The 11,415-nt window shown below is 40.2% G+C and overlaps 1 protein-coding gene across 1 annotated transcript in view; it reads left to right on the top strand.

Moving 5' to 3' along the window:
- Positions 1 to 3,299: 3,299 nt before the first annotated feature.
- Positions 3,300 to 11,415, top strand: part of MAP2K1 (mitogen-activated protein kinase kinase 1) — a gene marked incomplete at its 5' end in the record, with an annotated part of 18,362 nt that continues 10,246 nt past the window's right edge. Inside the window, 4 exons of the mRNA XM_017736191.1 lie at positions 3,300 to 3,572; positions 5,154 to 5,300; positions 8,510 to 8,587; positions 9,075 to 9,126. Coding sequence (XP_017591680.1) covers positions 3,300 to 3,572; positions 5,154 to 5,300; positions 8,510 to 8,587; positions 9,075 to 9,126 — 550 coding nt within the window. The remainder of the gene's footprint in view (positions 3,573 to 5,153; positions 5,301 to 8,509; positions 8,588 to 9,074; positions 9,127 to 11,415) is intronic.

The raw sequence follows: 11,415 nt of genomic DNA, 5'->3' as shown, positions 1-11,415 counted from the left end.
TTAAGTAACTACTAGTGCTCCTGGAGACTTTAGCTGCCAAAGTTCCTTAATATTTTCATGGTGCCTGGTGATGAAGTGTCTGAAGTATTCCCTCTTCTGTGTTCTGTATGTGCTGGTTTCATTCAATTTGTAAAACTTCTGTGTAATGATTTACTTTTCCACCTGTTTCTCTGTGCTTTGCAGCTTGCTGTGATGCTTTTATCTGGGGAGGGTCCAGGTAACAGTCTCAGTTACCAATTAGGGGAGTGTTCTTACAGTAGTTGGAGTTAAAAACTGAAACTACCAAAGTCCTGCCTCCTGGAAATGCTCAGAGTAGTTTACCATCACCAGTTTTGATTACAAAAATACTCTTATTTACCTATTTGCATTTTTAATTGATTAATGTCTGGTCCTTCAAGCAAAGGACCAGAATGAAATAAATCAGTTCTTTCCTGATGCCTGATATTCAGTTACCATAAAACTAATTATGGTTCTGTTCTTATCATAAAACTAACTGCAGATGTTGGTAGTTACATTCTGAATAGTGATTCTGACAATTTATTGGGTTCATATCTTTCAGATTAATTCACTTTACAATTAGGGAATTGGTCCTAAAAATCTGAGAACTTTATTGCTCGTCACTGCAAGTAATGAAGGTTTTACCATTAGAACTTAGAATGATCTGGTGATTTTTACTGGTGGTCACAGTCAGTGGAGAAACCTGAGGTGCTGAAATTCATGAGATCAATACTTTCCCATCTGTGAGAGCCTTTGGAATCTCTTGACTTGTATTCAAGCAGGAACCCAAGCAATAATTCATAGTTTCAAGCAAGGAAATGCCTGTTTTAAGTGAATGCCAAGTTTATTTAGGTTGAAACAGGCAACTTATAAAAAAGAACTTCATCCAGACAAACATTAGACTAAATAGATGTGATAAATGCTATCCTAGCAATTTTTTTGTTCCTAAAGCATCAGCATGACAGTTGTTTGTTCCATCACACCAGCATTCTGTCTGCTCCAAGTCATGTGCTTGAGCATCTCTGTGTTGTCTCCAAAGCCAAAAACCCCCTTCTGCCTGAGAAAAAAACTGAATAATTGTTTTCTTCAAAGCACAGCAAGGAAAGCCTTGTTGCATCCTTTTTCTGTGTTTCTTTTTTTTTGTTTGTTTGGTTTGGTTTTTTTTTCCAAATGGACAGCCCTGCCTTATTCAGCAATCCTTAAAATGACAGCAAGTTTCTTCTCAAAACTTGTAAATTATAATGAAGGCATGAGTTCTGTCTTCTCACAACAGTGATTTTCCAGGGTAGAACATGGAGTTTGTGTCCAGCATTCATTGCTCTGGATTTTATTGTAGGAAAGTAAGGGGTGCTTAACTTTGGTTCAGTTTTTCTCTTGTGATCACAGTGTAAGAAGAGCTGGTTCAGGCATGTTCTAGGAAAGACACACCTCACTTTGACTTCAAGCTGGGATTTGTTTGCTTCACTGGGTGCATTTGAGGGGGAAAAATAATCTGGTGATTAATTATTCAGTTTTGAATTTCTGAATTTCAAAAAATGTGTTTCTTTCTTAACGATTAGCCTTTAAAACACGGTCAGTAAAACAGATTAACTTGGATGCCATGCTTATGGGGATTCTTTAGTGGGGATACTCCAGGATTATTGGTGTTTGATTATACAGGTATAAAATATGGTATGAGGACAGAAATAATGCTTCTCTTTAAAAGAGAGTATAAAAATCATTTCATTTGGGTGCAGATACTTCATTTTTAAGCTAAGATAGAGACAGCTGTGGTAGTATGACTGCAGCACAGTAAGTACATGAGAATTTCCTCTGTCAGACTGCTGAGGATTGGAGCAGCTTTGCCAAATTGCATTTGCCCAGGGTGAGAGTTTTGTGGAACTTGCTCACCAGTGTGCCCTGGTCATCTTATGCTTGGAGTGATAAATGTCACATTAACTCACTGAGCAGAACTTTCCATCAAAGGTCTCATTCTGTTTCCTCTGTTTTGCTCAATCACTTCCTAAGTGAGTGTGGCAATGACATCCTGTCCCTTGGATTTGCACTGAGTAACGGAGTCGGAGCAGCGGCGCTTAAACCTTTCCCGGGATTGTGGAGTAAGAAAGAGCTGGGAATATTTCGTTTTCATAAAATAATTGCCTCAGTTGAACCTTGCACACAGTCCAGCCAAGGTTGTTTCCCTGCCTGGGAGTGCAGGCTCTCTAATGAGTGAGTTGAGGGGTTTTTATCCCATCACTCTGTCTTTCAGCTGAGTTTGTTGCTTGTTTGTCATTGTTTCTTGGAGCGTCAGCCTCACATCCTCTCTGCTGACCAGCTCCTCACTGGGTGTGAGGATGTCCCTTTGTACAACATATTTTCAAAGTGAACATTTTACAAAGTGATGAATAGAAATAGTTTTGATTACTGGTGAAATTTAATTAATTTTTTTAATGGAAAGTAGTTCCATTCTTCATACTTCCTGAAGAAATAGATTCTTTTCCTCAAATTCTTCATCCTAGCAACACTATTGCCTGGGAACATTGCATTATATTTGGCAAAGCAAAACAGGTATTTGCTGTTAAATATTTACTCTTGCAGCAACGTATAGTTGCAGTTGGAAGCAGGAAATTTTAAAGGAGCTTTTAAGTTGTCATATTGGAATGAAGTGTTTCCATAGGAACTGAAGTTATTAAAATGTTCCTGGAAAACTGAACTTGTGTCTGTAGTTCCAAACTTAACTACTGTATAAAGTTTTGTTTTTCTATTTTTTGTTGCTTAAAGATGTTAAGACGAGGTTTCCGGAAGATGTGTCCTTAAACAAAATTAAAAATAAGCTTAAGACCTTTGGGCCAAAGACTTATATTTCCAGTGACTGTGTTTTGAATGTGTGTTTGGCTGGGCTTGATGACTTTGTAGTGATACCAAAATAAGAAACTTCTGAATGAATTATTGGTTATACAGTTATGTGAAAATCAGTCAATAAAACATTTAGGCAAACTCTGTAGGAAATTACAACACAACCTTGAAAACACACAACTAAAAATAGCGTGGAGTGCTGTGCTGTGATTCAGGAACTCTCTCTGACCAGAAATGCAGAGTCATTAAGCCACTCCTGGAGGTGGTGAAACTCAACATGCATGGATTTGGGCAAGACCTCACGGATGGGGAAGCTGGGTATCATGTGTTTGCCATTGTTTTATCTGAAATAAAACACAGTTTACTTAAATCAGAGTTGCAGTGACACATCTCATGGTGGTGACTGTGCAGGCTGGGTCCTTCTAAATAACGTGTGCAGGTGCAAAAATGGAGTGATTTAACTCTGACCTCTGTTCCCTCACTCTTCCTCTCACAGCACTGCTCAATGCTGCTCTTCTTTCTTGTGCAGGACAAATTTGGAAGCGCTTCAGAAGAAGCTGGAAGAGCTGGAGCTGGATGAGCAGCAGCGAAAGCGCCTGGAAGCATTCCTCACCCAGAAGCAGAAAGTTGGAGAGCTGAAGGATGATGACTTTGAGAAGATCAGTGAGCTGGGAGCAGGGAACGGTGGTGTGGTCTTCAAAGTGTCTCACAAACCCTCTGGCCTCATAATGGCAAGAAAGGTGAGGGGCTCAAAAAGAGCAGCTGGGGGATTATGTTTATTAAGGACATTGTCTCTGAAATACAGTGACTTTATTTAGAGAAATAATTGGTGTTGGTACACAAAAATTACTATTTAATGCAGACTTGCAGAGAAGAGGATGTGTTTCCAAATGTAGGAAAGGCTGCACTTCCTTATCCTACATAAGCTTCCCAGTTTTTCAGAAATAGTGTCACACATGTTAGTAATGAAAGGATGGGCATTTGTTCCTCCCTTTTCCCTCTCGCTGAGGAGTAGAAGGCCTAAAAGAAGTTACTGGAAGTTAGGGAAAAGTGGCAATGTTCTGTGTTCTGGCCAATAAGTTTAGATGAATGGAAAAGGTATCACCTGTCTTAAGAGCTTCCTTCACACAGGCACAGACCAGAAAAGGGCCTCTGGATGAGACTGGAGAAGAAAAGAACTCAAAGAAATGGGAATGAGGGAATGTACTGGAGTTCAGTGACATCTCCTGTTCTGTAATTGCATCCTGGGGTGCAGTTTCTGTGCAGGAGGGGATTGTCCTTCTGTGAGAGTATTTTTCATGCTTTACAACCTGGGGCAGTTGTGACCTAGTTTGCAAGAGAACTGAGATTTTTTTTTGACTGAAATAGCTTGATGTTTTAATTCTCATTTTGTTTACATGAGAGGCTTTCACTTCCTCTCAGTATCCCTGGGAACAGAACACTCATCCCAGGTCCCATGGTTTTACTACACTGGGTGCTTCCATTTTTTTTGATTGAGAAGTTGGAGACTTAAGATATTTCTTTTTAAGAAGAGGACAGTGTTATCTTCAGCAAAACTAAAGGAAAATGTGCATGTGCTGACTAAGAATAAACTATGCTCAGGACACTGGCAGTTTGGGGAGAAGCAAAGGAAAACGCCCAATTCTGAGGTGTGAGAGTTAAAAAATACACAAATCACTGAGGTTTTCTTGAACTAAATCAATCTAATTGATTTTTTGTTTTTCACCTACTGTGGGTTTAACCGGAAATTTTGCCCAATTCGTTAATATTTGATGTAACTGAGATGTTTGCTGAATTGCAATTTTTCTTTCATCTATTAACTGACATTCTCTTTCCATAATCTTTCCTTTCACAAGAGAAATACACTTGTATTGTATGGGATAAACAGTCTAGTGGGGAAAAAGCACTGGGGAATTTTTAATTGGAGGTTCAGCTCATTCCTTCCACTAATGCTTTACAAACACCTGTACAGATATTTTTCAGCAGCTGCCTCTGAGTCAGTGCACCTTTGACACATTTCCCTAAGGAAATGTGCTGAAACAAAAAGTTTCTGCTGGAGAAGGATTTTGTGGAAAGAGGATGAAATTCCTGCCTTTTCATGGGTGCTGTGTTTTAGTGTTTTGCCTTGGCCACTAAGAAAACAAGGATGGATTATTTTACAGATAAATTGTAGAATAATTCAGGTTGGAAGGGGCCTCTGGAGGTGCTGAGATGCTCAAAGCAGAGTCAGCTCTGAGATCAGAGCAGGCTCAGGGCCTGCCAGGTATTGAAAACCTCTCTGAATGGCACAAGTAAATCCTGAAGAGTGGCTTCTTTTGCAGTTAATCCACCTGGAGATCAAGCCAGCCATCCGCAACCAGATCATCCGGGAGCTGCAGGTGCTGCACGAGTGCAACTCCCCCTACATTGTGGGCTTCTATGGAGCCTTCTACAGCGACGGGGAGATCTCCATCTGCATGGAGCACATGGTGAGTGCTCAGAAACGGCATATTTACTGGGGATTATTCACTGAGCCTTCCGGCAAGCCCTCAGTGCCACCAGCACTGCAGTTGGCAAAGTTCACTGCTCGACTAAAGATGTGGTTTGGATTTACTCTGCAAATCCGAGGTTGGGATTGATAGGAGCTGTTTTATCGCCTTCTCCAGTGTCTGCCCTGTACAAATGTGGCCTCCCAATTGCTTCTCTTTTATCCTTTTGCTGTATTTCAAAATATTTACCCAATCCTGCTACTTAAACACTTGTTCTGATTGGGGTTCAGCTTTGTTTTTTCTGCAGAATGGACCAGATCACTCTGATACTGCAGCTATGCAGATTCTAATTTTTTCTTATTTATATGAATCCATGTTTTGTCCCTTTTCCAAGTTTTACAGAAAATGCAAACATGAAGAAAAGTGAACAAGCCCAGAGGGATCTTACACAACTCTTTTAATGCCAAAAAATATTTTTAGCTGTGTTTCATTTTAATACAAAGTACACATTCTTCTCGACATCTGTTTGCCTTTCTCCAGCCATATGGACTCAAAACATGAAAAGTAAATTTTCTGTAATTAAAGGACAGTCAAATTTGTTTCCTCACTTGGTAGAGGTTTTTAACAATATGAAACACAATACAGCTGAAGACCTCTTTATTTTTTCCCTGAGAAGAACTGTTTCTTTGGAGAGAAGCTGTATTTTTTTCTGGAAAGTGCATGTGATTGTTTTAATGCTTCTCTGGTCCCTCAGAATTTTTAGAAGGAATCGATGGTTGCTTAGGAACGAGCGCTCACGATCCGGGTTTCAGGCATGTGAGAGCCAAAGGGAAGGTGTGCATCCCCCAAAATACAAATTCCTGCTGGGAATTTGAAAGTTAAGCTCTCAAAATTGAAGGGAAGAGTGAAAAAGAGGAAAGTAGGTGTTAAAAAGCACTGTCTGGGCATTGTTTGAGATTATATTAAATGTCACAGATGTGCACAGCTGCAGTTGCTAAAGGAGCTTGTGTGTTATCACATTCTAGAGAGAGATGGTGGTCCAGGAGATCATATGGAGAAATAAAAGGCCTAAGGAGCCTCAATTTATTTGTCAATGAGAAAACCACCAGCAGCAGTCAGGGTTTGGAGGTTCCTAAGCAGGGAATAATGTATCTGACAGGAATATTATGTCTGACAGCAAATGTTTTCAATTTAAGAGAAGGCAGGATGAAATCTGGTGGCTCAGTGCTGAATCTGGTCCAAGCCAGACTGGATACAGTGTTTCACACATAGAACAACTGATCAATAAGTTATGAAATCAGAAGAGAGGTGGATTATTTAAATTATAGTCTTAATTTATCATTAAGCTTAATGCGGATCATTGGTAGTTTTTGATCTCCTTTTGGATAAAAGATTAGATGAAAGTCTCCATTGTGGTCTTTTTTCTTCAGTTGTTACCACTCAGAAATCTTATTTTTAGCAGTGGGTTACAAAACCTAAGTAGGATTATGAACAAAAAGTTGGAGGTGGAACAGGAATGGAACTTGAGTGTTTGATATTTTTAGGTACCTAAATTCAAGATCAATGCCTAACTTTGCTTAGCAGCAGGTATTTAACAGGCAAAAGGACTGGAGGCAGCTCCTGCAAGACACTGAAGGCTGCAGCCAACACGAGGCAGCTGAATTGTGTTCAGCCTTGTCTAGGATCAAGGCTGGTCCTTAGGGAAGGGAAAAAAAAGTGGTTTTTTCTGTACAAAATTATGGTTAATTTACCAGTGTCTCAGCAGAGACAGCTGTCTAGAAATTCAGACTGGTTTTACAGGAGACTTCTGGAGATATTTTTTTTCTGCTGGTGTATTTTTAATCAAGTTTGGAGTATGTGGGTGTGTTTTTTACAAAAATACATGATCAAATAAGTATTTATATACTTCCCTTCTCATAAGAATTACAGATTTTAGTCCTCAAATAATAAACCTTTGTGTTCCAGTTTTTTTACTTTCACCATGTGTAAATGTTGATGAAAACTTCCAAAGTGGAGGTTAAGGCAGAAGGCAATTAATTACTCCAGTTGGATTTTTATGTAAAAAAAATATTAATAACTGTGAGTGATCCAGTGCTGATCCAGACAATCGGGTATGGTTTTAAATTTGAAAAATAACTTTTCAGTTTCTTCTTTGGTTGTATATTCTCTGCTCCAGAGAATCTAGACCTTATGCACAAGTCTATTGTTGAATCAGTTGCTAAAAATAAACAGCATTTTTCCCAGTTTTCCTTTTGAAAAGCTCTTAGCAACAGTGGGATATATTTGCCTTTGCTGGGGGTGTGTGTGCATGCAGGCAGTTTATTTAATCTAATAAACAAGGTCATGGCTTACCAGGGAACCTTAAAAACATTTCTCCCTATTTTGGTTCTTTCTGTGCCAAACCAACCTTCCATCCTTGGAAGAGTCACCCTGGACCTGCAGAACTGACAGAGGCACCTTCTCCTGTGTGTAGGATCTGCTCCGGGAGAGGAGTGGAACAGGGATCTGGGTTCTCTTGTGATCATGGGGTGCCACTGGCACAGGTGCTCAGAGAAGCTGTGGCTGCCCCTGGATCCCTGGAAGTGTCCAAGACCAGGTTGGACGGGGCTTGGAGCACCCTGGGATAGTGGAAGGTGTCCCTGCCCATGGCAGGGGGTGGAAGGAGCTGACTTAAAGGTCCCTTCCAACCCCATCATTCTGGGATTTTCAAGCAGAAAACTCTGTCTTTTCCAGTATGATGAGTTTTCAGCCCCATAATCAGGATCAATAAAGTCGTTTCTTTCTGTCCTTGGAAGAGGAGGATTATCATGGATGGCTGTGACAAGAAAAATTGCATTGGACTGAAAATTACAGAAACCTGTGAAATCCTTCCTTCTTGCTTGTCACTGTTTGTGGACTGTGCTTCCTTAAGGAGATCCAAACCATGGAAATGCTGCTCTGGAAGAGCATTGTGTGCAATGTTTATTTGAGTGGATGTTGTTAGTGGCCAAATGTTTGTTTAAAATAAACATAAACCTGACTGATTCCTCCTGAGGAGCGATTTATTTGTTTCAGATTTGCACTACAACAGTGTTAAAGCAGACATGAAAAGCAACTTTGTTTTTTGTGGGTTTTTTTTAGAAACAAATTTAGGCTTCAGTTTACAGCCCTGTTTGAAATATTTTAGAGCAATTTGATTCAAGTTCAACTATTCAAATATTTCTTATTAGGATGGCGGCTCCTTGGATCAAGTGCTGAAAAAGGCTGGGAGAATTCCAGAGCAGATCCTGGGCAAAGTTAGCATTGCGGTGAGTGGCTCCATGGGAATGGGCACCTCTGGGGCTTGGTTGGGCAGTGCCACATCCAGGACTGAGGGATGAGGGAGAAGGGAATATTCCCAGATTTTGCAGTCTGTTGCTTTCTCTTCTAAAGCATCTTTGTACGTGGTAACTGTGGGCACTGGAATGAGTAACACATTCTGGTGTGTGTGCTTGGAGTTGCTGCTTTTGGATCAGTTGATGCTTCTGGATAAGAGCTGAATTAACACTTCCTTATTTTTCAATATTACCTTTTCATCTCCATTCTGCAAAAAGCTCTGTATGCAGAACTTCCAGGAAGGGCTTGGATGACTTTGTTTTTCTGAGGCGGAGGTATAAATTAAAACTCAGTGTTGATTGGCAGTGATTACATTTTGGGATTTCTGTTAAGCTGCTTTCAGATGGAATTTTTGTACAGACAAAACATTCAACTCTCTCTTCTGCTTCCTAAATTAATTTCTTTTTCATTTGTCTCTAGGTAATAAAAGGACTCACATATCTGAGAGAAAAGCATAAAATAATGCACAGAGGTGAGATAAAAGTTTGTGTTGTAACTTTTCTTGAATATAATTTTTATTCACATTAAAATACCTCTTTTTCTCTATGATTGGTTCATCATGGTTCCATATGCCTTTGGTTCAAAGGGTTTTTCTTGGGCAGTGTAAGGCAAACTTTCTGTTTTAAATCTAAATCTCTTACCATGACTATCAGGTATCTTCAACTTTTGTCTTCCTGCAGCTTATCTGGGTTTATAATCCATGCTTGAACCTGCTGTTCTTGCATTATATGTGCGCACAGAACTTGTCTGTGTTTGAGACTGATTGCAGTTGAAATCTCTGATGTAGATTTCATTTGACTGTTCAACAGTCATGGCCATTAAAACTTTTTCAAGAAAGTCACTATTTTTCCCATCTGTCTTACATTCACATACTGTTTACTGACATTTGTCATGCAGAACTGCATTGTTTTTATACTTTAAAACAATTAAAAAACCACGGTGAAGCTGTGTAAAATGGGAGTGTTGCTTCTCCTGGATCTTTAGTTATTTTAGAATAAATGTATTGGATTATTTTCTGCTTTTAGTTGCCCTTTTTAAAATCCAGCTCTTCCATTAATCTGTTGCATGTTCCGTTAAAGAAAAAGGACCCTTGGTACAGTAATAAATCCATTATTGCTGCTGTGGATGTGAAGGTGGAGCTGGAGCAGTCCATGTTCCTGTGTGGCTGTTGGAGCAGTGGTGGTGCCCTGTGTGCAGCCCACAGCAGCTGCTGGGGGAGCTTTGGACCGTAGGAGAATCTTCAGGCATTAATATGTGTCTTGAGTTTACATTTGTTGCCCAGACCAAAAAGAGGAATTAGCAATCCCAGCTTGCACAAGCTGTTGTAGGATCACCTACAACATGAACTTGTGTTTATCACACATTTCTGGCTTGTGGTTTTTTTAAACAAATATAGCTCTCTTGTGGAGCAAGGGGGTTGGAGGGAGACTCTAAAACATTTCTGATGATAGTTGCAAAGTCATTTGTCTCTGTTCAGAGCATTTTTTTTAGGGCATCCTGGAAGAGTAACTGCTGCATCTTCCTGTTCTCAAGTCAGCCACAGCAGTGGGTTGTTACTACATTGGTTGCTTGGTGGTTTTTTTTTAGGTTGTTCTTGCTCAGCTGAGACAGCAGTTTTCATTTATTTATTTTCAGTTTTACAGTCTGTAAATCTGATAAATCCAAAATGAAGCCTTCCTGATCTCATTTAAGTGCAGTTAACCTCACAGTATTTGCTACATCAGAGACTGCGCTTCAGGTTCATGGACCAAGAAAAGTTCCTTCTCCCCATTGCTTCCAGTTTTACTGGATTGCCCTGCAGTGTAAAATTGCATGTCCACATTGTGGTTTTTATTTTTCAGCTCAGTTTCCATCCTATGTGCTCTGACAGCAGCAAGAATTCATGACCTTGTGCACTTCTTGCAGGAGCTGTTCTGTGATCACATCACATCTGTGATGTCTGATAAAGAGGGAGCCAAAGTGATGTTTTGGGAGTTGATCATGGCCAGTGCTGGCAGCTAAAAGGAAAACCAGTCAGAACAGGGACTGGTTTTCCCATCTCTGGCCATCATGAGCCAAACTTGCAGCTCCTGTCCTCGATGCTGTCCACGGGTCTGTCTGTGCTACAGACTTCGTGCATTATTTGGACACCCCTTATGAAGGTTGGAGTGCAGGTGAAGCTGCTTCTGGCAGTTTTTCCAAACTGCCTCTTCCTTGAATCCCAGCTGAAATAAACAGTGCTGGTAAAAGCACTTTTCTCTTCCTGTAACTGTGTCAGCATTATTTTATACACAGCTCTGATAATTGGAGATTTCTGTGCTTTGCTTTCTCTAGCCCCTGTAGTTTGCTATAGCACTGCACTGACAAGGTGTGAACAACATCTCACATGGGCTGTTTGTTCTCACTCATCCATCCCTGGGGAAAATGTGTGCACTTGGTGGGCTTGTTTTCAGTAGGATTTATAGGAGTTGTGTTGTGGGGAGAGTGGGTGACTTAAAAATGAAGAGACATCACTGTTAAACATGAGAACATAGCAACAAAGGGCCAAAAAATCTGTTCTTAAATCTAAAGACAGCAAGGCTTGTGAGAACTCATTTGCAGGAAGGAATTTATTCCACTGCTGTGTTTTATTACCTGTGTGGCAGTATCAGCAAGTTTGGAATATTGAGCTTAAACTGTTTTCGTGCACAGGTGTGTCCTGGACTAATTGTGGGGAAAAGTGTTCATTTGTCATTCCAGACAGCTCAAGAAAGAAATTATTGGGTCTTACTAGAGCAGGAAT

This window comes from Corvus brachyrhynchos, unplaced genomic scaffold (assembly GCF_000691975.1).
Source record: "Corvus brachyrhynchos isolate BGI_N302 unplaced genomic scaffold, ASM69197v1 scaffold200, whole genome shotgun sequence".
Taxonomy (NCBI): Eukaryota; Metazoa; Chordata; class Aves; order Passeriformes; family Corvidae; genus Corvus; species Corvus brachyrhynchos.
The sequence above is the reverse complement of the archived record's forward strand: the minus strand, read 5'-3'. Positions and strand labels throughout refer to the sequence as shown.